General features: G+C 62.6%; 1 protein-coding gene across 7 annotated transcripts in view; it reads left to right on the top strand.

The window, feature by feature from the left end:
* Window positions 1–20,997, top strand: part of OSBPL5 (oxysterol binding protein like 5) — a 65,357-nt gene extending 44,360 nt beyond the window's left edge. For 3 of the 7 annotated variants that reach the window (XM_060158251.1, XM_060158252.1, XM_060158250.1), the window contains exons 4-22: window positions 829–930; window positions 1,200–1,301; window positions 2,395–2,598; window positions 3,901–3,985; window positions 5,986–6,157; window positions 6,536–6,728; window positions 8,633–8,817; window positions 9,431–9,512; window positions 10,111–10,209; window positions 10,639–10,735; window positions 11,703–11,801; window positions 14,173–14,270; window positions 14,749–14,838; window positions 14,930–15,066; window positions 15,500–15,685; window positions 15,923–16,049; window positions 17,536–17,674; window positions 18,113–18,215; window positions 19,903–20,997. In XM_060158251.1, coding sequence (XP_060014234.1) covers window positions 829–930; window positions 1,200–1,301; window positions 2,395–2,598; window positions 3,901–3,985; window positions 5,986–6,157; window positions 6,536–6,728; window positions 8,633–8,817; window positions 9,431–9,512; window positions 10,111–10,209; window positions 10,639–10,735; window positions 11,703–11,801; window positions 14,173–14,270; window positions 14,749–14,838; window positions 14,930–15,066; window positions 15,500–15,685; window positions 15,923–16,049; window positions 17,536–17,674; window positions 18,113–18,215; window positions 19,903–20,041 — 2,439 coding nt within the window. In that variant the 3' untranslated portion in view covers window positions 20,042–20,997. The remainder of the gene's footprint in view (window positions 1–828; window positions 931–1,199; window positions 1,302–2,394; window positions 2,599–3,900; window positions 3,986–5,985; window positions 6,158–6,535; window positions 6,729–8,632; window positions 8,818–9,430; window positions 9,513–10,110; window positions 10,210–10,638; window positions 10,736–11,702; window positions 11,802–14,172; window positions 14,271–14,748; window positions 14,839–14,929; window positions 15,067–15,499; window positions 15,686–15,922; window positions 16,050–17,535; window positions 17,675–18,112; window positions 18,216–19,902) is intronic. The other 4 variants (XM_060158253.1, XM_060158249.1, XM_060158248.1 and 1 more) reach the window with 2 other exon arrangements.
* Window positions 20,998–22,774: the final 1,777 nt, after the last annotated feature.

Genomic DNA, 22,774 nt, shown 5'->3' with positions numbered 1-22,774 from the left:
GCCAACCATGGGCGCGTCCGGTGGCCACGATCACCTGATTGGTGGATGCGGAAATCTGAATTTCATCATTTTCACATCTCACGTTGATTTTTTTCCCCCCATCCCCTTAAAAATGTAAAACCCGGGACTTCCCTGGCGGTCCAGTGGTTAGGACTGTGGGCTTCCACTGCAGGGGACGTGGGTTCAATCCCCGGTCCGGGGACTAAGATCCCGCAAGCCGCGCAGCATGGCCAAAAAAAACCCAAACAAACTGTAAACCCCATCTGGGCTCGCAGGCACCACAGAGGCAGGCCCACAGCCTTTAGTCCTGGCTTCTTCTCCCCACTCCCCCACCCCGGCTGCCATGTCCCTGTCTGTTAAAGGACCGAGGCCCCACCCACTCCCAGATCCCTGGATGCAGCTGCCTGGTGGGCGTGGCCGGCTGCACCTCCTCCCTGCAAGCCTCGGGAGAGGGCCTGGGCGTTGCCCCACCCAGCAGCTGCTGTCAGGGCTCTGGGGATGGGGGTCCCCACTGCATACGTGCGCCCTCCCTGACCAGAGGCTGGGCGCCAGGTGATGGCTAAGATGGACGCCTCCTGGGCACCACGGGGAGGGTCATTGCTATGTGCCCAATGCAGGCCCCCAGGGAGGAGTGCCACCGCAGACACGCCCCCGGTGACCCACCCCAGCTCGTGTTCACGTGCCCACCTCCTGAGACCTGTTCACCCACCCCCCCACCCCCCCCCGGGGCAGGGAGGGGGAGGGACGCCTTTCTCCCACCTCCTGCTTCCTGCGCCCCGGCACCACCCCTCACCGCCGCACACCTGTCCTCTTCTCCCCTCCCTCCAGCAACCTGAGTCTCTCTTGCAGGCGGAATACAGGCTGTGCAATGGGTCCGACAGGGAATGTGTATCCCCAACAGCCAAGGTCACCAAGAAGGAAGCTCTCAAGGTGGGCCCAGGCCTGGGGAAGGGGCACGGTGTGTCGTTTGTTGGATGAATGGGCACCCCAGCCAGTGAGGCCACACCTCCACCCCAGCCTGCCAAAGGGAGGGGGACAGAGTGCACCCTGGCCACCTCCACACCCCCTCTTCCTGTCCTCTCCCTGCCCCCCTCTTCGTCCCGTGGCTAGACGGTGGAGGCCCTCGCGAGTAGAAGGCCCCCAGGAGGGCCAGCCCAGGGCCTTCTCCCCTGACCCACCTGCGGGTGCCCTGGGCCCAGGCACAGAAGGAGAGCTACCGCCAGGAGAAGAAGCGCGCCACCAAGCAGCTGCTCAGCGCCTTGACAGACCCCAGCGTAGTCATCATGGCCGACAGCCTGAAGGTGAGCGCGTGTGTGTTCCAGCACTGGCCAGGCTCCCTCGGGAGGCCTCCCCCAGGGACAGTGTAGGGTCACCAGCCACTCGGGAGACGGTGAGGCATGCTGGCTGCTGCAAACTGTATGTGTCCTGGGGCTGCCCTGACAAATGACCACAGGCTGGTGGCTTATGACAACCAAAGATGATTCCCAAAGGCCAAAGTCCAAACTCAAGGTCCTGGCAGGGCCAGGCTCCTTCCCGAGGCTCTAAAGGAGGGTTCTTCCTGCCTCTCCCAGCTTCTGAGGGCCCCAGGCATCCCTGGACTTGTGGCCGCGTCCCTCCAGCCTCTGCCTCTGTGGTCACCTGGCCTCCTCCTGTGTCTGTGTCCTCTTCTCCTCTTATAAGGACACGGTCATTGGTCCAGGGCCCACCCTGCTCCAGTGCAGCCTCATCTTCACTTGGTCACATCTGCAGAAACCCTATTTCTAATTAAGGTGGGGGGCCCTGACCTGCTGGCGGGGGTCCCAGAGTGCCCATAGAGCCCCCTGCTGGGATACAGGAGGGAGGTGAAACTCGGACTTTGGGAGAAAGGACCGGGGTTGTGTTCAGGCCTCACTGAGGCAGCGAGAGAGTCCCTCAGCTCCCAAGCTTCGGTTTCCCCCTCCGTATGGAGGGGGTAAAGCTGCCGTATCCCGGGGCTGCCACGAGGGGCAGAGGAGACAAGGGGACCAGGGAGCCTGGGCTTCTACAGAGCCCTGGGCCCGCGGGGCTCCTGTTCTCTGCTCCACGAATAAAAAATTAAGTACAAAAGTGAATATTTAGGCTGAGAAAAGAAATGATCACAGGTTTCAAAATCACAAAGCGGACAATTGCAACAGTCACATCCGATTCCCAGTCCCCCCAGGGCCCTGGCAGGGCCTTGAACTTGAGCTCCGTGGACTTCACCAGTAAATCTGGCTACAGCATCCTCCTTTGGATTCACCGTCATTCAGAGTTCCTGTTAAATCCTAAAAGAGAACTCTGCCCGGAGCGCAAAGCCCTGTGTATCTGCCCCTCCCCGAGCCGTCCAGATGCCCCTGGGTCCCGGGCAGGCATGGACGGCAGCGCCCCTCCCCCCAGATCCGCGGGACCCTGAAGAGCTGGACCAAACTGTGGTGCGTGCTGAAGCCGGGGGTGCTGCTCATCTACAAGACGCCCAAGGTGGGCCAGTGGGTGGGCACGGTCCTGCTGCACTGCTGCGAACTCATTGAGAGGCCCTCTAAGAAGGACGGCTTCTGCTTCAAGCTCTTCCACCCGCTGGACCAGTCCGTCTGGGCCGTGAAGGTACCGCAGTGCGAGCCCTGGGGCTTGGGAGGGCCAGGCAAGGAGAGGGCCCCGGGGGCAGGTGGCTGTGTGGGAGGAGAGCACAGACGGGCAGTCAGGAGGCTCACCCTGGGGCCCCAGCGGCACGGAGTCCAGAAATGGGCTGACAGTTCCGAGGGTTAAGTCACTCAGTGGCCAGGGGATCAGATGTGGTCACTGGAGGTTGGGGGCGCTCAGGGCCTGGGGGCCCCATGGGATGAGATCACATCTCGAGCCGTGTCCAGAGGCTGAGGAACGCGGCCGTGTGAGGGCAGCTTCTCTGAACCCAGACCTCACCCTCATAACCTGGGGGCTGCCCAGCCCAGGACCAAAGGGGGTCAGGTTGCCAAGTGAAATCCTGAATGCCCAGTTAAATTTGGATTTCAGAGGAAGATCAGAAAGTTTTTTTAGGGACTTTCCTGGTGGTCCAGTGGTAAAGAATCCGCCTTCCAATGCAGGGGACGCGGGTTCAATCCTTGGTCAGGGAACTAAGATCCCCCATGCCGCAGGGCAACCAAGCCCGCGCGCCACAACTACTGAGCTCACGTGCCTCAACTAGAGAGCCCCCATGCCGCAAACTACAGAGCCCACACGCCCTGGAGCCTGCGCGCCACAACTAGAGAAGAGAAAACCCGCATGCCACAACTAGAGAGAAGCCCGCATGCTGCAATGAAAGATCCCGCGTGCCTCAACGAAGATCGTGCGTGCCACAACTAAGACCCGACGCAACCAAAAATAAATTAAAATAAATAAATGTTTTTTTTTAAAAAGTTTTTTTAGGATAAGTATGTCCCAAAAAGAAATGGAGTTATTTGTAGTGAGGTGGATGGACCTAGAGACTGTCGTACAGAGTGAAGTAAGTCAGAAAGAGAAAAACAAGTACTGTATGCTAACACATATATATGGAATCTAAAAAAAAAACACTATGTCCCAGATATTTCATGGGGTATACTTATACTATGTATGTAATTTTTCTGAGATTCAGATTTAACTGGGTGTCCTGGATCTGCCCATGCTGATTCTGGCCACCCTAAAGTGGGGGGCTCAGAGCTGGAAAGCCAAGGGTGGGACCACCAGCTAAGAAGGGGGACCGAGCACCGCGCCCGTTCGCCTCTCTTGCCGCCTGCCACGTCTGCGTGGTCAGGTGCCTGACCCTGCCTAGGGGTCCTGAGGCCCCGGAAGCGTCCACGCGTGTCTGAGTGTGGGTCCACATGACCGCACAACCTGTGTTTCCACCCATCCCCGGCCCATCCCTTGGGTGACGCCGGGTCTCTGCCTCTCCAGGGCCCCAAAGGTGAGAGCGTGGGCTCCATCACACAGCCCCTCCCCAGCAGCTACCTGATCTTCAGGGCCGCCTCCGAGTCGGACGGTGAGTACCTTCCTGCCCTGCTGGTCTCCATGGTGACCCCACCTGAAGCACCCCTCCCCTTGGTGGGATTTAGGCCGGGTGTATGGGACCCCGGTTCGGACCCCTTCACCGCCATCCAAGGAGGCAGCCTGGTGTCAGGGGACGAGCCCGCTATTCACCAGCCCCCTCTCTGGAGCCTCAGTCTTCCCCGTGGGCAAAAGATGAACAGTAGCACTGTCTCCCCCGTTGCTATGCGAATCTGATGACCTTATTTAAAAGCAACCAGATAACAGTTACTGGGTGCCAACCACGTGCCAGGCACCACTGAATCAGCAGATGCTACTGTTACCATCCACGTTTGACACATGCGGAGACAGGTTGGGTGAACTGCAGGTGAGAAAGTGCTGGAGCCGGGACGAAGCCAGGTTCCCAAATCAGCGCACGTGTTTGGAGCGCCCTCTAGTGGCTGCCCCGAGTAAACGCGGCTGCCCACACACACACACCCCGACCCATCGCCGAGCCCTGAGGGCCGGCGCCTCCCAGGGATCTGGTGGAAGACTCCCACCCCACCAGCAGTTCAGGGCAGGCAAGGTCCTGCCCGAGGCAGCCTGGCCTGACCACTGGGCTCCGGCCCTCCCGGCTGGGAGTCTGGGGCAGGCGGCCGTCCCTAAGGTGCCATGCCACCCCCTGGTGGCCAGACGCTGCATCCACGCTCCAGGGGGCCGTCCTGAGTCCCTTGAATGCCACCCTCATTTCCCCAGCCCGCCACTCGGTGCCAGGCCCCTCGTGGGCCCTGGGACGGGATGGGCAGCTAGTGCTCCCATGGAGCCTGCAATCTAGTGCGAGAGAACACCAGCAAACCAGCAGACGAGGCCAACTGGGCTGAAGCATGAGCTGAGTCCCTGATGGGGTCGGGGGCCGTGGTCAGGGAGGAAGGGCATCCACAGCCCCCGTGGGTATCAGGGTGGGCTTCCTGGAGGAGGAGGAGGAATGGACTCGAAGGATGCGTGCTATTTAGGATGTCTAGTCCCTTGGGGCAACCACAAAAAATGCACGTCAGGGCCCCAGGCCCCACTCAGCAGGTGTGGGTTTCCCAGCTCTCGCCTGCGGGTTCTGCTCCCATGAGCACCCCACCTTCCACCACCATGACCTTTCAGCCCTGGCTGAAAGTTGGAAGGTTGGTATCCAGCCAAGCCTGCAGTGAAGCCCCCCCCCCCCCCCCGCAGGGTGCCGGGTGTCCTCCTGATGACCAGGAGCCACCCCCCCTGCAGGCCCCTCCTCCACGATCCCCTGCAGGCCCCTCCCCCACGATCCCCAGCGCCCCTCCCAACGCCAGGCCCCGGGATGCACCACGGAGAGTTAGGGAGGGAAATTCACTGTCTCCAGGAGGGAGACACTGAGGCTTTGGAGAAGGAAAGAACCGAGTTCAAGGTCCTTCAATCCCAGGTCCAGCCCGCGGGCGGCCTCTACCAGCAGGGCTGCAGGGGGCTGAGGATAAGGGCTGGGGGCTGGAGGCGGCTGGCTCTGGCCACCCCACCCCGCCTCCCCGCCCGCCTGGCCCTCCCCTCCCCCCGGAGCTGTTCCAACACCAGGGGCTGCCTGTCTGCGGCCTTGGCTCCACAGCCCCTCCCCAGCCTGCCAGCCCCGCTCCCGCCCTGTGCTCCAGGCCAGGAAAGCCCTCAGCGCAGAGACGCCCTCCTGCCCCGACCCGTGGGGGCCAGTCTCCATCAGGAAGGGCCCTCACCCTGACGCCACAGGTGGGAGCTCACAGGGCCTCTGTGCAGAGTGGCCTGAGCTTGCTACACGTATGACCTTGGGGGGGTCACTTACCCATCCTGGCCTTAGCCCTTGTCTGTGACGTGGGTGACTGACAGTGTGCTGGGAGTGGGGTGCTCCTTGTTGAAGAACGGAGGGATGGGGGCGGGCAGGCTCCCTGACAGAGGGACAGGAAGTTCCCCAGTGTGCGGTGGGTGCCTCCCCAGCTGGGGGCTGCTCATCGCCCCTGACCCCCCCCACTACAGGCCGCTGCTGGCTGGACGCCCTGGAGCTGGCACTGCGCTGCTCCAGCCTCCTGCGACTCAGCACATGCAGGCAGGGCCGCGACGGGGAGCCCGGGTCCTCGCCAGATGCATCACCCTCCTCGCTCTGCGGGCTGCCCGCCTCGGCCGCCGTCCACGACCAGGACCTGTTCCCGTGAGCAGGGGCGTGGCGGGCAGGGACCAGCCTCTCCCGGGAGCCTGCTGGGGACTCCTGGGCCCGGGCCCTCCCTGGCACCACCGCACGGGGTCTCCTTGTACGTGGGGAGAAGATGGGGGGCAAACGCCACCGAGGTCTGGCTGCCCAAACCCCAGGCCAGGAGGCAGGCCTCCTCCACTCGAGGTGGACCGGGGAGCCTCAGGGTGTTCGCCTGTGAACTGGGGCTTATAGTGTCAAATGCCCATCGCTGAGGCTCTTCAGCACAGGGATGGGGCTGAGGTGCCCGGCAGCGAAGGGTGCCCCGGGTGAGGGTACTGGGGGGTGTGCCCAGAGGTGGGCGTGACCAGCAACCCACGGGCGCCGTCCACCTTCCAGACTGAACGGGTCTTCCCTGGAGAACGACGCTTTCTCAGACAAGTCAGAGAGAGAGAACGCTGAGGACTCAGATAAGGAGACCCAGGACCGCAGGCGGAAGGCCGAGAGCGGGGGCGAGCCGTCGGAGGCCCCGGGGCGCCCCGCGCGCAGAGGGACCACGTACGTGGTACAGGAACACGAGGACCTGGGGGAGGTGAGAGCCCGCCCTGCCTGGAGCTCGGGCGCCGCCCAGCACCCTGCATCCCTGAAGCGGTGGAGGCGACGCCTGGCCGTCCCCTCGGGGAGAGCCCGCAGGGTCTGCTACACCCAGAGGGCCGGGGCACGGGAAGGCCGGGATGGCGGGACTCAGGGAGAGCCGGGAGGGCCGCGGGGCTCTAGTGAGGGTGCTGGGGGGGCCACAGGGCAGGTTCAGGTGGCGGCCTGCCAGGGTCCAGGTGAGACCTTCAGAAGGTCAAGGGGCAGAGGTGGAGCCTGGGACCCGCTAAGGAGGAGCTGTTGTCCGGACAAAGCTGACGGTGCCCTGGACCCGGGTTGGGGTGGGGAAGGGAGAAGGGGTTCAGGGCGCGTCCAGAGGCAGACGGGCAGGACCCAGCCTGACGGCGATGCCACCTGTGAGACCGGTGCTCTGGAAGAAAGAGCTGGCGGCTGGGGGTGGGACCCGACTGTGTCCCAGGCTTGGACGTGCAAGGGAGACGCTGCTGCACGGGAGGGTCTGGGGCTCAGGGGGCCGTCTGGACATAGGGCAGCCCAAGGGGCCCAGGCACCCCAGCCTTCAGAGGCTGAGCACAGGCGGGGCTCCGCAGAGGAACCCTGGGAGGCGTGGCAGGGAGGGGAGGGGTGGCCTCAGGGGCAGCTGTGCTGGGAGCTGGAGGAGAGACAGGGTGACACGGGGGTGGTGGTGACTTTCACCAGGGCACTTTTGGTGGAGAGGAGGGGCAGAAGCCAGAGGGAGAGGGTTAGAGGGAGTGTGGGTGGGATGGGGGGTGCAGGGGATTCCCACCTGCGGCAGCTGCCATGCGCGCCCCGAAGCTGGCCTGGACATCAAAGCCAGGGAGCCACGGCCTCATGGGGGTCAGACATGACCGTGCCTCTGGGGGCTTCCCCTCCCCTCGGTGCCCAGGCGAGCTGTCCAAGCGAGTGCACTAGGCCTCCGCCCCAGCTGTGCAGACACAGAGAGGCAGAGTGGCTGCCTGAGGCGGCCCCGCAGGTGATGGGCCCTGGCGCAGGGCTGGCAGCTGGTACTGCATTCTGCTGCCCCCTGGGGTCAGGAGATGGGGGTCCATGGGGACGGGAGGGCGGCTTGGCGTTGGCCCGAGAACTGCGGCTCGATGGCAGTTCCCGAGACGGGAGGGTCTCCGATGCACAGCCCTGCCTGGGAGCACCTGCCCCGCCAGCCAGCTGTCTGTACACAGCTGCATGACCCTTTCTGAGATCACTCTGCCCACCTGAGGGTTTGCTGGTTGGTGCGGCCTGGGAGATGGAGCCCCCCACCCCCCTACCCTGCCCCTCGCCCCCTGCCCAGACAAAGCCCAAAGCTCCGGGGCTCAGTCTCTCTGTGGCACAGTCTCAGGGAAGAGAGGAGGGGCCCAGGGCGGCCCCCTCTAGCCGCGCGATCCTGGACAGGTGAAGACCCCCTCCTGAAGGGGGTGCAGGCCTGAAGCACCTGTGTCACCCCATGAAGACAAGATGGGCTGGGGGTGGGAGGAGGTCTCCTCGAGCACGTGGCACCTGCTGCCGCGGCACAGGTCATGCAAAGTCCACAGACAGGTGTCAGCAGCCACGGTGGACGTGCACCAGCCGCGGGGAGGGCCCAGGCTGGCCAGGAACCAGCCGCGGGGAGGGCCCAGGCTGGCCAGGAACCAACCGCGGGGAGGGCCCAGGCTGGCCAGGAGCAGAGGCAGACGGGAGCCGGCCTGGGCCAGCAGCTGCCCCTCGGGTCTGCTGGAAAACGCAGGGCTCAGCTGGGGCTGGGACAGGCCCTCTGGGTGTGGCGGCCCGGCCAGGGGGTACGCGTGGCCGCCCTACCCCCCATCCCGCCCCCTCCAGGCTCCCCGCCCAGCTCTGGCTGCAGCCTGACCGCGGTCCCTCTGCCGGCAGCTGGGCGAGGCATCGCAGGTAGAGACGGTGTCTGACGAGAACAAGAGTCTGATGTGGGTCCTGCTGAAGCAGCTGCGGCCGGGCATGGACCTGTCCCGCGTGGTGCTGCCCACCTTCGTCCTGGAGCCCCGCTCCTTCCTCAACAAGCTCTCCGACTACTACTACCACGCCGACCTGCTCTCCAGGTGAGCGACGGGGAGGTGCCCAGAGACACCCCCCCCCAGGCTCCCTCAGCCCCTGCCTGCCCCACAGAGAGTCCTAAGGGTCCCCAGGAAACTGTCCCTGAAGCCTCTGCCTCCAAGGGGCCCGGCCTCCATGGGAGGAGCTGGTAGACAGGGAGGACGGGGCAGCCCCACGTCCGGTCAGGGCCACCATCACAGGTGAGCCCAGCACCTTCTGTGCACCTGAGCCGTGGCATTGGCTCCCTCCAGCTGAAGAAGGCAGAGGTTGGAAGGGGGGCTGCAGGCTCAGCAGCCCACGCAGAGGGAGCTGGGTGAGGGCGAGAGCATCCCGGGGGCTTCCTGGAGGCGGCGCCCTGCCGGCCTCGAGCCAGCAGCACCCTCTCTGCCCCAGCACTGGAGCCACCCTGACATTTTCCAGTTCCTGGAAAACCCGATTCCCTGGAGTGTCGGGGGAGGGTGGGAACCTTCTTTTTGGGGGCTGGGCAGCCGGGGAGGGGCCTGGGTTTTCAGCAAGTGGATGGAGGTTGAAACGGAAGGAGAGAGGGCGCCGGGAAAGGGCAGAGGGCGGCCCAGGTCCCCCGATCTGGAGTGAGGGCATTCCCCCACCCCATCGCAGGGCCGCACTGGAGGAGGACGCCTACAGCCGGATCAAGCTTGTGCTGCAGTGGTACCTGTCCGGCTTCTACAAGAAGCCCAAGGTGAGAAGCACCGTCCGGGGAGGGCGCAACTACAGCCCAGCCCTGCGCCCTGGCACCCAACCCCACCCAGAGTCCAAGGCCATCCCCTACCCCGCGTGACCCTGAAGGATCCTGGTCGTCCCCACAGTGGTCCCGGGTCCTCCGAGATGGGGGACCAAGCCCTGACTTCCCACCCAGGGAAGCGACGGAAATAGCAGGGCTGGAGAATTGGGGCTTTAACTTGAAAGGTCATTAGAAGCCACAGGGGGCTTTGAGTGGGCTGTGCACTGGCTTCCCCTGAGGTCCGGGGAGAGCTTGATGTGGTTAGGGTCTCACGTGCCCCTCAGAGCCAAGAAGTGGACAGGGCACCTCGTAGGCCGTCCGCCCAGAGCGTAAACCAAGGGTAAAGCATAGTCTCCCCAGACCGGGAGTGGGGCGCTGTTCCCAGATGCTGGTGGGAAACTAGACATCCCTTCTAGAGACCTCCTCCCTGCAGGTGCCCGGGGCTGTGGGCAGCAGGCAGCCCCTCTTGTTGTCCCTCGGTCCACACCCCGTCCCAACTGGCATCTGTGCCCCACCCACAGCTTCTCACACAAGCCTCTTTGTTCACTGCCTGCAGGGGATCAAGAAGCCCTACAACCCCATTCTGGGGGAGACCTTCCGCTGCTGCTGGTTCCACCCCCAGAACCACAGCCACACCTTCTACATAGCTGAGCAGGCAAGGGCCCGGCCACCCTGGGCTGGCTGCTGGGTTCTGCAGCGGACGGGGCCCTGGCAGGGGGCAGGGGGCAGGGGGCGTCTGACCCCCAGGCACGTTTCTGGGTGGCTCCACCTGCGACCACTGGAAGAGCTCTGGCCTCACTGCGGCCAGCGGGGATTCTCCCAGGAGGCTCAGGCACCATCTCGGCTGTGACAGCAGAAAGTGTTTCCTTAGGGAGGGGGACAGCGCATCCCGTTTTCCTGGGGGGATGCGGGGATGGCATTCAGCTCCCCCCGGGCCCCAGGACTCAGGCCCGGCTTCGCTGGGCGTTGGGGCTGAGAGATGGGGACTGCCCTCGCGCCTGCGCCTGGCACTGGGAGGGATGTGGCGGGGGACCGGGCCTGCCTGCTCCTGGGGCTGCTGCAGGAGCCCCCTCTCCACCCACAGGTGTCCCACCACCCCCCCGTGTCCGCCTTCCACGTCAGCAACCGAAAGGACGGCTTCTGCATCAGCGGCAGTATCACAGCCAAGTCCCGGTTCTACGGTGAGGGGGGCTCCCCTGGGCCTCGAGGAAATGGGGGGAGGACTGACCTGCCGCACTCGGTGGTCACCGAGACCTCCCCCGGTGGCCATGTTCGTGTCCCTCTCCGCCTCTCCTAGCCAGGGACTACGAGGGGTAAAGTGCTCAGAGCCTGGGGTCAGGCAGAGCCCCCTCCCCCCGGCCTCTCATCCCTCAGCCGTAGAGCTGCACTGATGCTGGGAGGATTACGGGAAGAGCCATGTGAAGGTACCATCTCGAGCTGGCTGTCCAATTCAGCACCACTGGCCACACGTGGCTGTTTGAATTGATCCAAACGAAATACAACCTAAAAGGCAGCTCCGCGGTTGCTCTGGCCGCAGTGCAAGTATCCGCGTGCTGCGTGGGATAGAACAGGGATCATCACAGGACAGGCTATCGGGCAGCACCCCTCGAGAGCCTGGCACCGTGGGTCTGTCTGCATTTTTACGTCCTGTCGACCTTCCTGTTGTTCTCACTGGTGGGCAGGTGCTCTGAGTGCCTCTGCGTGCCCAGCAGACTGCAGAGGGCGTACAGGCTCGGCCCACCTTTTCCACTCCTGTGCTCCCGTCACTGACTGTGGCTGTGACTCTCAGCCCTGAGCGGGCCGTACCCCCTCTCCGCTGGTGTTTAAAATCAGAGCAGAGGCCCTAGTTTGAAAAGGTTTGAAGGCTCCACCCTAAGAATCCCTGCTTTAGTAAGTGAAATAAACATGAACACATGGCGACTTAGGTAACTCCTCAGGATGAATGACTTGTACGACCTGGATGGGGCCTTTGCAGAATCCGAGGCTCAGAGAGGTTAAGCAACCCGCCCAAGTCACACAGCTGGAGGTGCCTGGGACTCTTTCCACCTGTTGGAAGGGAGCTCAGGTCCTGTGACTTGGGGTGGAGGTGGGGGCCCAGGTTCCGAGGATTGGTCTCATCTCACTGGTCCCACTGCCCCGTCTCTGCAGGGAACTCACTGTCAGCTCTGCTGGATGGCAAGGCCACCCTCACCTTCCTGAACCGGGTGGAGGATTACACCCTTACCATGCCCTACGCCCACTGCAAAGGTGAGAGGCCATGGTACTCCCACCCTGGAGGGCAGAGCCCAGGCTGGCTCCCTCAGGGAGAGCACCCTGGTTCTTGTCTGTTTGAAGGTATCTTATTTGACCCTCACTCTTCCATGACTTTTTAGCTGGGTATGGAATTCCAGGCAGATTGTCCTTCTGTCCTCTTTGGAAGCTTGTTACCACCTTCTAATTTCCATTGTGGTTGGTGATCAATCATCTGTTGGCCTGTTTGTTACATGTTCTGCTTTTCTCTGTAGCTGCTTTTAAGATCGTCTCTTGTCTGTGGTTTTCTGCAATTTCACTGTAGTAGTTCAAGGTTTGGATTTCTTTTTTTTTTCCTCTACAGTGTTGTGTTAATTTCTGGTATACAGCAAAGTGATTCAGTTATAGGATTTCTTTTTTATTTTTTAATTAACAGACTTTCTTTTTTACAGTGCTTTTAGGTTTACAAAAACTTTAGCAGAAAGTGCAGAGAGTTCCATATACCCCACCCATCCCAACATGCACACAGACAGGCACACACACACACACTCGGATCCCCTAGTGTTAACATCTTGCATTGGTATGCTACATTTGCTACAATTGGTTAGTTGATATTAACACATTATTATTAACTTAAGTCTATAGTTTACATTAGGGTTCACACTTTGTGTTGTATAATTATATGGATTTGGACAAATGCATGTTTCTACCGTTACAGTATCACAATAGTTTCACCACCCTAAAAAATCTGAATAGATGAATTCCCCTATTCATCCCTCCCCCTCCCCCTCCCCCCTCCCCTCCCCCCTCCCCCCTCCCCCCTCCCCCCTCCCCCCCTCTCTCCCTCCCCGCGATGGCTGAAGGCAGCGTGGGCTGTGATGTCTGTGCTTCTTGTCCTGAGTGGATCCCTCTGGGATCTGTAAGGTCATCAGATATACCCCTCTGGGATCACGCCCACTCTGGTCTTTTGTTTCATTTCACTTTGGATTTTTAGGAATTGCTCTTTTAACTTCGTTTTTTAAATAATTTTGTAAATGAAATATGTACCCGGTTCCAAAGTCAAAACTACATAACAAGGTATAGACAGTTCTAGGGTCTCTCAGACCTCCTCCCCCACCCCCCGCAGTAGAGAATCGGGCCCTGCACACGCGGCCCTGCAGCTGCTTCTCTGACTCTGCGTTAGTGTGTCCTGGAGAGACACCAGAGCAGCTCAGAGGCCCGACTCCCTTCCATGTAGCTTTTCCACCCTGTGCACAGGGGAATTTGGGGGTGATTCCAGCCTTTTTGCGATTTCAATTAGCTTGTCTTTTTAAATTTTTTTTTAATTAGTGCTAAATCTTTTTTTTTTTTAAATAAAGTTATTTATTTATTTATTTTTGGCTGCGTTGGGTCTTCGTTGCTGCGTGCTGGCTTTCTTTAGTTGCGGCACGCTGGCTTTCTCTAGTTGCGGTGAGCGGGGGCTACTCTTGGTTACGGTGCATGGGCTTCTCACTGCGGTGGCTTCTCTTGTTGTGGAGCACGACCTCTAGGCACGCGGGCTTCAGTAGTTGTGGCTCATGGGCTCTAGAGCGCAGGCTCAGTAGTTGTGGCACATGGGCTTCGTTGCTCCGCAGCATCTGGGATTTTCCCGGACCAGGGCTCGAACCCATGTCCCCTGCATTGGCAGGCGGATTCTTAACCACTGAGCCACCAGGGAAGTCTGTTTTTTTAATTTTTGGAAGACTTATTTTATCCCACATCTCTAAGTGTTTTCAAGTGAGAATGATCCTTTCTTTCTTCCTTCTCCTTCCTTCCTTCCTTCCCTCATTTCTTTTTTTCTTTTAGAGTAAGCCCTCCGTAAGACCAGAAATAGAAGACTCATGCTTTCCTTCAGTAATTAAAAAATATATGTATTAAGTTAAAAAAAAAAGAAAACCACGTGGGCCCGTCCTGGGCGCAGCAGTGAGCAGGGAAGATGCAGCCACCTACATCGGGGCAGGATCTGCGGAACGGAGTGACAGGCCTTGACAAGGGTCTCCCGGGGGCAGTGGGGCTCCTGGGAGCCTGGAACAGGGCCTGCTGGAGGAGGTGACCTAGTAAAGGGTGGGGATGTCTCCCAGACTTAGCAACTCGCATGAGCAAAGGCCCTGGGGCCAGAGACCCCATTCGCTGCAGGGAGCTGGTCACTGCGGAATCAGGCCCGGTCACGGGCTCTGCTCACCTAACGAGATTCTCCCCCTCCTGGCAGCACTGCCCCCAGAGCGCCTGCCCCCTCCCTGCTCCCGTCTCGCCCTCCGAGCCCTGACAGGGGCCTCCCCGGCTCAGTGTTGCTGGGTCAGGACTCAGCAGAGGTCTGGGGACTCGGCTGGCCAGGGGGTGGCCCTGACCCCTCAGTGCGGCTGTGTTCCAGGCATTCTCTACGGCACCATGACCATGGAGCTGGGCGGCAGAGTGACCGTCGAGTGTGAGAAGAACAACTTCCAGGCTGAGCTGGAATTCAAGCTCAAGGTAGCACTGGCCGCAGCACCTCGGCCACCCAGGGGCCTTGGGGGGCGTGGGGCTTGGGCCGGGGAGAGGCGAGGCCTTGGGTGGCCCCCTCTTGCCCTCTCAGTGCCCCAGGGATGGTTTCCTGACAGGTGCACATGGACGAGCAGCTCCTGGCTTCCCTGTAGCACAACGAGGCTCGGAGAGGGGAAGGGGCTGCCCACAGGCCACACAGCAGAGCTAGGACAGGCCCAGGCCCCTTCCCCACCACGGGGCACAAAGCCCTGGCAGGGACCCAGCACCCTTGAGCTCAGGCTGGACCGTGGGCGAGCATGGCCACCTCCAGCTTCAGTCCCAGCCAGCCCCCCCATGCACTGGGGCTGGGAGCTCACCTCCCACCCACCCATGAGGAAGGGGCCCCTCCTCCCCAGCTCCACGAGGGGGCCGTGGCTGCCGCCCTCACCAGCGTCGTAAGGGCATCGTCTCGGGTGTGTCCCCACAGCCCTTCTTCGGGGGCAGCACGAGCATCAACCAGATCTCCGGGAAGATCACATCGGGCGAGGAGGTCCTGGCGCGGCTCACGGGACACTGGGTGAGAGGCCGCCTCCGGGCAGGCGCGGGTGGGCCCGGGGGCAGCAGAGGCCACGGCCGGTACCTCTGACCTGCCCGGCTGTCTGGGGCAGGACAGGGAAGTGTTCATCAAGGAGGAGGGCAGAGGAGGCGCCGAGCTCTTCTGGAACCCGAGCGAGGAGGTCCGCGGGCAGCGGCTGAAGCGGCACACGGTGCCTTTGGAGGAGCAGACAGAGCTGGAGTCGGAGCGGTAAGGCCCGGGCGCCGCAGGACCCCTGACCACGGCTGGGGTGGCCGGGCCGGCAGCTGCTGTCTCCTGGGTGCACGTCCCCTGGATGTCTGTGGCAGGGAGGATGGACCTGAGTGGACCTTTCTGGGCAGAGGACACATCCAGCTGTGGGCAGCTGGAGAGAGAGCAGGGGAGGCCTGGGGAAGAGCAGGCTCCAGGGCAGATGACCTGCAGTCCACAGGGAGGGCCCTGCTGGTGGCAGGTGTGCGTCCAGCATAAGAAAGAACCATCTCAGGGTAAATCAACAGTGCCCAGGAGACCCGGGCACCCTGAGAGGCAGTGAGCTCCCTGTCACTGGAGGCAATCAAGCGGAGGTTGCTCTGAGGCTCCCCTCTAGTGTGAGGGGACGGGACTGCCCAGGTCCCCCAGCTCAGAACGTGTGCTCCGCTCGCAGGCTCTGGCAGCACGTCACCAGGGCCATCAGCGAGGGTGACCAGCACAAAGCCACACAGGAGAAGTTTGCCCTGGAGGAGGCACAGCGGCATCAGGCCCGAGAGCGCCAGCAGAACCTGGTGCCCTGGACGCCGCAGCTGTTCCACCTGGACCCCACCACCCAGGAGTGGCGCTACCGATACGAGGAGTGAGCGCTGGCAGACAGCGGCCTGGGCCCCGCGGTGGGCTGGGTAGCAGACCCCCACCATCCTGGCCCTGGGTGATGGGGAGGGAGGGTCACACAGGGGCTGCACACAGGTGCAGGCAACGGTCACTCCCCTGGGGGTCTCCGGTCCTGCTGGGAGGCTGAGGGCTGGGCCGGGCTGGGGCCCCCTCACTCCGAGGGCCACCGCCCCTGCCAACAGACACTCTCTGGACCCTCCAGCCACAGCCCCTGGGACCCCCTGAAGGACATTGCCCAGTTTGAGCAAGACGGGGTCCTGCACACCCTGCAGCGGGAGACCATGGCCGGCCAGACCACCTTCCTGGGCAGCCCGGGGCCCAGGCACCAGGTCAGCACCACCCCCAGGGCCCCTGCTGGGTCCCTCCAGGTGTGGCCCCGTGCCCACCCTCACACCCACCTGCCTGGCCCCCCTCCTCTGGGTCCCCCGCCCTGGCACAGTCTGACCCACGTCCTAGCAGGGTCTCCTCTGGCATCCCCCTGCCTCCCTGTCCTGCCCTCCCCTGCCCAGCATGGGGCCTGGACGCCTGGATCTGCAGGACGCTCAGTTCCCAGGGCACCCTGGTGTTCAGGGCACTGTGCCTGGGTGTATGGTCCTGGCCCATCAACCCCCAGAGCCGCCCTCTGCGGTGCGGGCAGCGTGCTATCCCATTCCACAGATGAAAAAACGGAGGCTCTGGGCAGTCCAGGGACTCGCCCAAGTAGGAGCAGGAGACGGCACATTTACCCAGATGCCTGGGCCTCAAAAGTGTGGGAGAGAGGGTGGGAGGCGCGGGCGAGGGCAGGTGGGAGGTTCCAGGAGACACGAGGAAGGAGAGCTCCAGACAGAGATGCCTTTTGAGGGAAGCCTGGAGTGGCCCCCACCACGTGGGCAGGTTCCACGTGTGGAACAGCACACGCTACACCAGCTAGGCACCCACTGTGCACACGGCCGGGGGGCACGGCCCACCCGGGGCAGGGAGGGGAGGACTCCCCATCTTGCCCAGGGGCCCCAATTTTCCCAGCAAACAGGGGCCACAATATCTCACTAGCCACGTGTGTCCCACCCACCCTTCCGCCACATTCCGCGGCCCCTCGACCTCGACCAGATGGCCCCGGCCCCTCGCACACGTGTCCACCTGATGCCCCTCTGTATCGTCCTCCTTCACTTAAGCCTTTCCAGTCGGCTCAGGCCCCACCAAACCCCAAAACCTGTCCCTGCAGCAAAGTCCACCTGGGTGGACTGCCCCACCCTCCATCTCTGTCTGCACCTCCCATCGCTGACCCCCCCCCCAGCACTGACCCCACCCCCATCGCTGATACACATCAGAGCCACAGGGCCCTGATGCAGAGCGTCCAGGCACCATCCTGGGCCCGTCTGTTGGACACAGGCCTGCTGTCACCTGGCCACTCCTGTACTCAGGGGGTTTGTTTGAGGCCGGCCAGCCTGGGGGTCCCTCCATGATGGGGGAGCCCTCAGCTCACACACTGAGCGGGTCCCTGGCCCCACCCCCATCATCTCCGCATGTACTGGGCAGGACCTCGTGACGGTCCCCAGGCCGCCGCAGAGGGGCCAGCAGTCTGCATTACCCCTGAGGACCCTGAGGCCCGGGGGGAGTGAGGCTCCAGTCCAGGCAGGGCCAGACCTCCTCTGTGCACCCAGAGCCAGCAGTTCCCTCCTCCGCCGGCCACCTCCTCCGGAGCTGCCCTGGCATAAGCCCACCACCACGTCCCCAAGGCCAGCGACACCCCAGCAGGTCCCCGAGGGCACGGCGGGCGCACGAGGGTGCGGTGGGTGTGGGTGAGCTCCCGGCCACAGCCGCTCCATCTCCCTCCAGGGGTCTGGCCCCGACCGGCGGCTCCGCAAGGCCAGCGACCAGCCGTCTGGCCACAGCCAGGCCACCGAGAGCAGCGGCTCCACGCCCGAGTCCTGCCCAGAGCTCTCTGACGAGGAGGAGGACCGTGACTTCGCTCCCGGTGAGCCCTCCTGGGCCAGGCCCTCTTCAGGGCGGGAGGACAGAGAAGCCGAAGGGCAGAGGGGGGTGTGGGAGGGGGCAGGGCTCCCGCGTCTGCACTCAGGGGGCGGGGCCAGAGCGAGGGGCGGGGCTGTGACCTGTCCATCTGTCTGTGACTCTCCGGATTGGCTCCTGCCTCTCTGCCCCCTGCCCTCAAGGGCGTGCCTGTCTCCCCAGCTTGGTCCCCGCCTCTGGGCGAATCAGAGGCCAGCGGAGCCCGGGGTTCCCTCTGGAAACATCCCTCGGCACCACCTCCCTGTGTTATTAGCTTCACCTGAAGGCTCCTGTGAGGTGGGACACGGCCCCACGACCCCACCTGCCGGCTCCCCAGACATCCCCGCTCATCCTCACTTCTCCCCCCCACCCCGTGTTCCCTTGTCCCCCGGGTCCTGCGTCCCAGGCTGCAAGAGCCCGTGCCCTCGGTGTGGGAAGGAAGCGTGGCGGCTGCAGTTGCTGCACGAGGGGATCCTGTCCATCCGGGAGGCCCAGCAGGAGCTACATAGGTGGGCCATGCTCGGGGGTCCAGCCGGGGCTCCGGGTCAGAGAGCAGGAGAGCCAGAGCCGGCGGGGGGTGAGGGCAGGCGTTCACCTGCACTGTCACTTGGGCTAGAACCCTCAGGACTTCAGCCAGTCTGGCTACTGGGCGAGGACAGGGGACCTCCTGGGTTCTGCCCTCTGCGAGGGGCGGGCAGGGCAGAACGCGGCGTGTGAACAGGCTGAGCTGGCAAGGAGGATGCTGGGTCTGGCGGGGGCTTGATGGAGTCCAGGTGAACCAGGGCAGGGCTGCCCGTGCTTGTGGCGGGTGGAGCAGACAGAAGCTGGAAGGAGGTGCTGCCAGCACCGGCTCCCCCGAGGATGCCTCCTACCGCCCCGCGGTGGCCCCAGCTCCAAGAATAGTGGGTCCTCGGGAACAGCTGGGTGAGTCATCGCGGGGAAGACTGGGAACACACTCTATTTGCCGGCACCAGGAGGCAGAGCCCTGCTTGCCAGCTCTGCCCCAGAGCCAGGCTCCCGGCTCCAGCAGGGCTGCAGGACTCCCGGCCTGTGGGACCTCGGGCTGTCCCTGCCTCAGTCTCCCCATCTGTGAACTGGGGTGACAGCAGTGGCCCTGGGGCGGGAAGAGGATGGAGCAGAGGGATGAGCTCTGTGCCTGGCACCCAGCGAGCACTTAACCAGCTGTTAGCATCGGAGCCGCCCTCGGAAGCCTAGAATTTCATGCCTGTGACCCACCCATATGCGGCATAGAGGCGTTTCACACCGTTTTAGCACCCCACTCCACTGCAGGCTGTGTGGGGCTGAGAGAGGGAGAGGAATGCTGTCTCCATGGTCAGGGAGGGCTTCCTGGAGGAGGATGCAGGTGGGCAGGGAGGAGCTGCAAAGGGGGAGAGCAGAGGCCAGCACTGAGAGCAGAGGGCACCACAGGTGGGCCGCTGTCAGGAGAAGGGCGAGTCAGGTGAGGGGGCGGAGATGGTGGAGCTGAGCCCAGAGGCCGTGGGAGCCGGGGGGGGGTGTCGGGGTGGCCATCTAGCACCACAGGAGGAGACTAGCTGCGAGGCAGGTGGCTGGGAGAACCGCCGGAAGCTTCTGCTGAGGTCCAGACACACACTGACGTCAGAGTCCAGGGCGGGGCTATGGGTTTCCTGGGCTGCCATACAGAGTACCACAGGGAAGCAGCTTCAACCACAGACATTTACCTCTCCCAATCCTGGAGGCTGGCAGTCCAAGATCAGTGCAGGGCTGGTTCCTCCTGAGGCCTCTCCTCGGCGTGTAGACGGCCGTCTTCTCCCTGGTCCTCACGGGGTCGTCCCTCTGTGTGTGTCTGTGTCCTGACCTCCTCTTCCTATAAGGACAGCAGTCCTACGGGATTAGGGCCCATCCTAGTGGCCGCATTTTACTTTATTCACCTCTTTAAAGGTCACATCTCCAAATACAGTTGCATTCTGGGGCGCTGGGGGTCAGGATTCCAACAGAGGATTTTGGGGGACACAGTTCAGCCCATAACAATGGAGGTGGGAGGGAGGATGTAAGAGGCCCAGCTCCCCCAGCCTTGACCCACCCCCCCGGAATGTGCCCAGGAAGCGCAGTGCAGCCACTGGGCCCTGGGTCCCTCCCCCCCTTGCACCCCGGGGCAGGGACGTGCCACCCTGCCTGGGCTGGCCCCAGCTGAACTGCGGTGCCCTATCATTCCAGGCATCTCTCGGCCGTGCTGAGCTCCACGGCACAGGCCAGGCAGGCACCAGCCCCAGGCCTCTTGCACAGTCCCCGCTCGTGGTTCCTGCTCTGCATGTTCCTGGCGTGTCAGCTGCTCATTAACTACATCCTCAAATAAGAGCCCTTCGGGGACGGCGTGGGCATCGCCTGCAGAACTCGGGCAGCCCCAGCCTCCCTCCCAGGCACCTAGCACTTTAAGCCAGCCCCGTGGAGGCAGAGACCCAGCGAGCACGGCCTCTGTGGACAGAGGGGCCCAGGGCGGCACAACAGCAGGAGGGACCTGGGGGGCCACACGGGGTCCTCCCGGGGAGGCGCTGGCCTTAATGCTGAAGCCAAATGCCACATTCGTCGTGCACTGCACCCCCTGGTGACCTCGTCCCATCCTCCCTGGTCAGCCTCAGGGGATTGATGGCGGAGGGGGCAGGAGAGCCTGCAGGTCTCTGGATGTCGTTCCCCAGCAGGGGTGAGTGGGGGCGTTGAGGAGCAAGCCGGGACCCCAGGCCCTCCTTGGGCCTGACACACAGGCCAGCCCTTCCTGAGACCCTGCCCACATTGCCCTAGAGGGGCCACGGGTGGGCTGCTTCGGAGAGGGCGCTTGGGGCTTTATTCTGCCTTTGTGCTGTCTGGACAGAGCCCAGTTCCTATACCTACAGGACCCGCCCCACCTCCCTCAGCCAGGACGTGCCAAGCTGGGGCGGGCACACGTGAGCACGGCGTGCCTGGGGACAGCGTCCCCGGCCCGGAGCCTGAGTTGGACACTTTGCTCAGACTGATGCACGGTCTTCTCCTCCCACACGTTTTTAATAAACGCAATCGCAATATTTTAGGCAGGCTGCAAACAGCGCCTGGCGTCTGGCCTCCATTCCTGTGTCAAATGCCAGGGGTGTGTGTGTGTGTGTGTGTGTGTGTGTGTGTGTGTGAGCATCTGCACATATAGATACACACGGAGCCTTAAACTATGTTGTGACGGTGTCATCTGAGCTGATTGTCCAGTTTATGTACCCATGTTCTTATCCTCCCCCAGTTTGGGGACATATCTTTGCTCCATCCCTTGAAATAAACAAGACACACATATTGTGTGTGTTGTCTTCTTGGGGAACTTCTGGAAACTGGTGGGGGTGGGATGTCTTTCAGGGGAGAAGCTCAATGCCAGCAGAAGCTGTCTGGGGCTGGAGGGGCCCAGGGAAGGGTCCGAGGCCCTGAGGATGGAGGGAGGAGGTCCGTGAAGGATGGGGGTGCAGTTTGCAGGGAGCAGTTAGAAGCTGCCCACCCTGCTGAGCCAGCGCCAGGAAGCTGGGGTCCTGTCAAACAGCCGCTGAGCCAGCTGAGGACACGGGAGGGGCGCTGCCCACCGGGGCCTCCAGGGTGGCCCTCAAGCCCATTTGGCCTGGTCCCTTCTCCACAGTAACAGCCCCCTCCCTGCCCTGCTGCCCCCAGCCCAGCCCTTCAGTTCCACTGTGGCCACCATTGCCAGTACTCACAAACACCAGGGCCAGGTGAGTGGGCCTCCCTTTTCTGGGACAGCCCAGGATACCCCTGAAGGGGAGGGTGGGGACAGCTGACCGCAGACCCCATGCACCACAGTACAGGGAGACTGTAGCCCAGCCCTGACAGTACATGAAGGAGGAAAGACACAGAGGGAGAGGCCACAGGACAGGATGGACTTGGACTGGAACCGAGGAAGGGGCAGGTGGGCACTGCCATCCCAGCCCTCACGCCTGCACCAAGCAGACGGGACTCCCAGGATCCCGCATCGAGGGCAGTCCCCCTAGACTGGCTCTGGATCCCACGTGGTTGTCCCTCCCTGCTGAGGGTGGGTGCTTTCCAGGTGGAAGTATTCTGCACCTTGTTACTGAGGCAGGCTGCTCTGGACCCAAAGCCCTGGGCCACCTATCTTGCACCCTGACCCCTTCAGAGCCAGACGGGGCCACCCTGCTGCAGCCTGATCCACCAGCCCCTCCAACCCCTGACCCCTGCAGCCTCGGAATCTCCTCCAGAATTCTCTTTATGTCCTTGGTAGGCCAAGAACTACTCTAAATAACGAGGAAAAGAAAGCTGGGTGGGCATCGTCCCAGGGGAACAGGTGGTGGCCAATGCCCAGAGGGGTGGCTGCAAGGGCATCACGCAGCCCCTCCGTGCAGTAAAAACCTGGACGTGGTTTCAGGGTCCATCAGCCAACTCTTGGGTGTCCAGATGCTGGTGGTTAAATCTAGAATGATGTAGGGTCCAGAGCTGGGCCTCCCACCCTCACGTCCACTCAGTACCCATTTCCCCGCCCCACTGACAGTGTGCCTGGCTTGGCTCCCAGGGCATGTGGGCGGGAAGAGGATGTTGCAGCTGGACTAGGAGAGTGGAAGCTCAGGAGGGCCTGTGCGGGGGCCCCACCTCACCCTCTAGGAGACTCAGAGCAGCAAAGAGAGAGGCTGAGGAGATGCACTTCCTGGGGACACAGTGACAGTCACCTCACCTTGTCACCTCCTTGGGTGAACAGCCAGCAACCTCTAGTAGGAAGAACTTCTAGCAGAAGCGACCTGGGTCCCAGACAGGGCAGAGAGACTCAAGCAGCTGAGCGGGTCCCCTGGAGTACGGGATTCCGGGTGGGGGCGGGGGACGTTGGAGGAGGTTGAGGAGATGAAGGGGCGCGAAGCTCCCTGTGGATGTGCCTGGGCTGCATCCTGCTCTCCCCACGAAGGAAGGGTCTCCTCCCCTTGAATCCCTCTCATCCACCTCACCCGCCTCCCTCATCAACGTCGCTCCCGCGGGCAGCTCAAAAGATGCTGTGGGCTGAGGCGGGGAGGGAGAGACAGACGCTCGGTGTGCGGCGTCCACCTGAGCCCAGGTCGGAGCCCCT

The sequence above is a fragment of the Lagenorhynchus albirostris genome, chromosome 9, assembly GCF_949774975.1.
Source record: "Lagenorhynchus albirostris chromosome 9, mLagAlb1.1, whole genome shotgun sequence".
Taxonomy (NCBI): domain Eukaryota; kingdom Metazoa; phylum Chordata; class Mammalia; order Artiodactyla; family Delphinidae; genus Lagenorhynchus; species Lagenorhynchus albirostris.
Note: the sequence above shows the minus strand (reverse complement) of the source record. Positions and strands in the feature narration are given on the sequence as shown.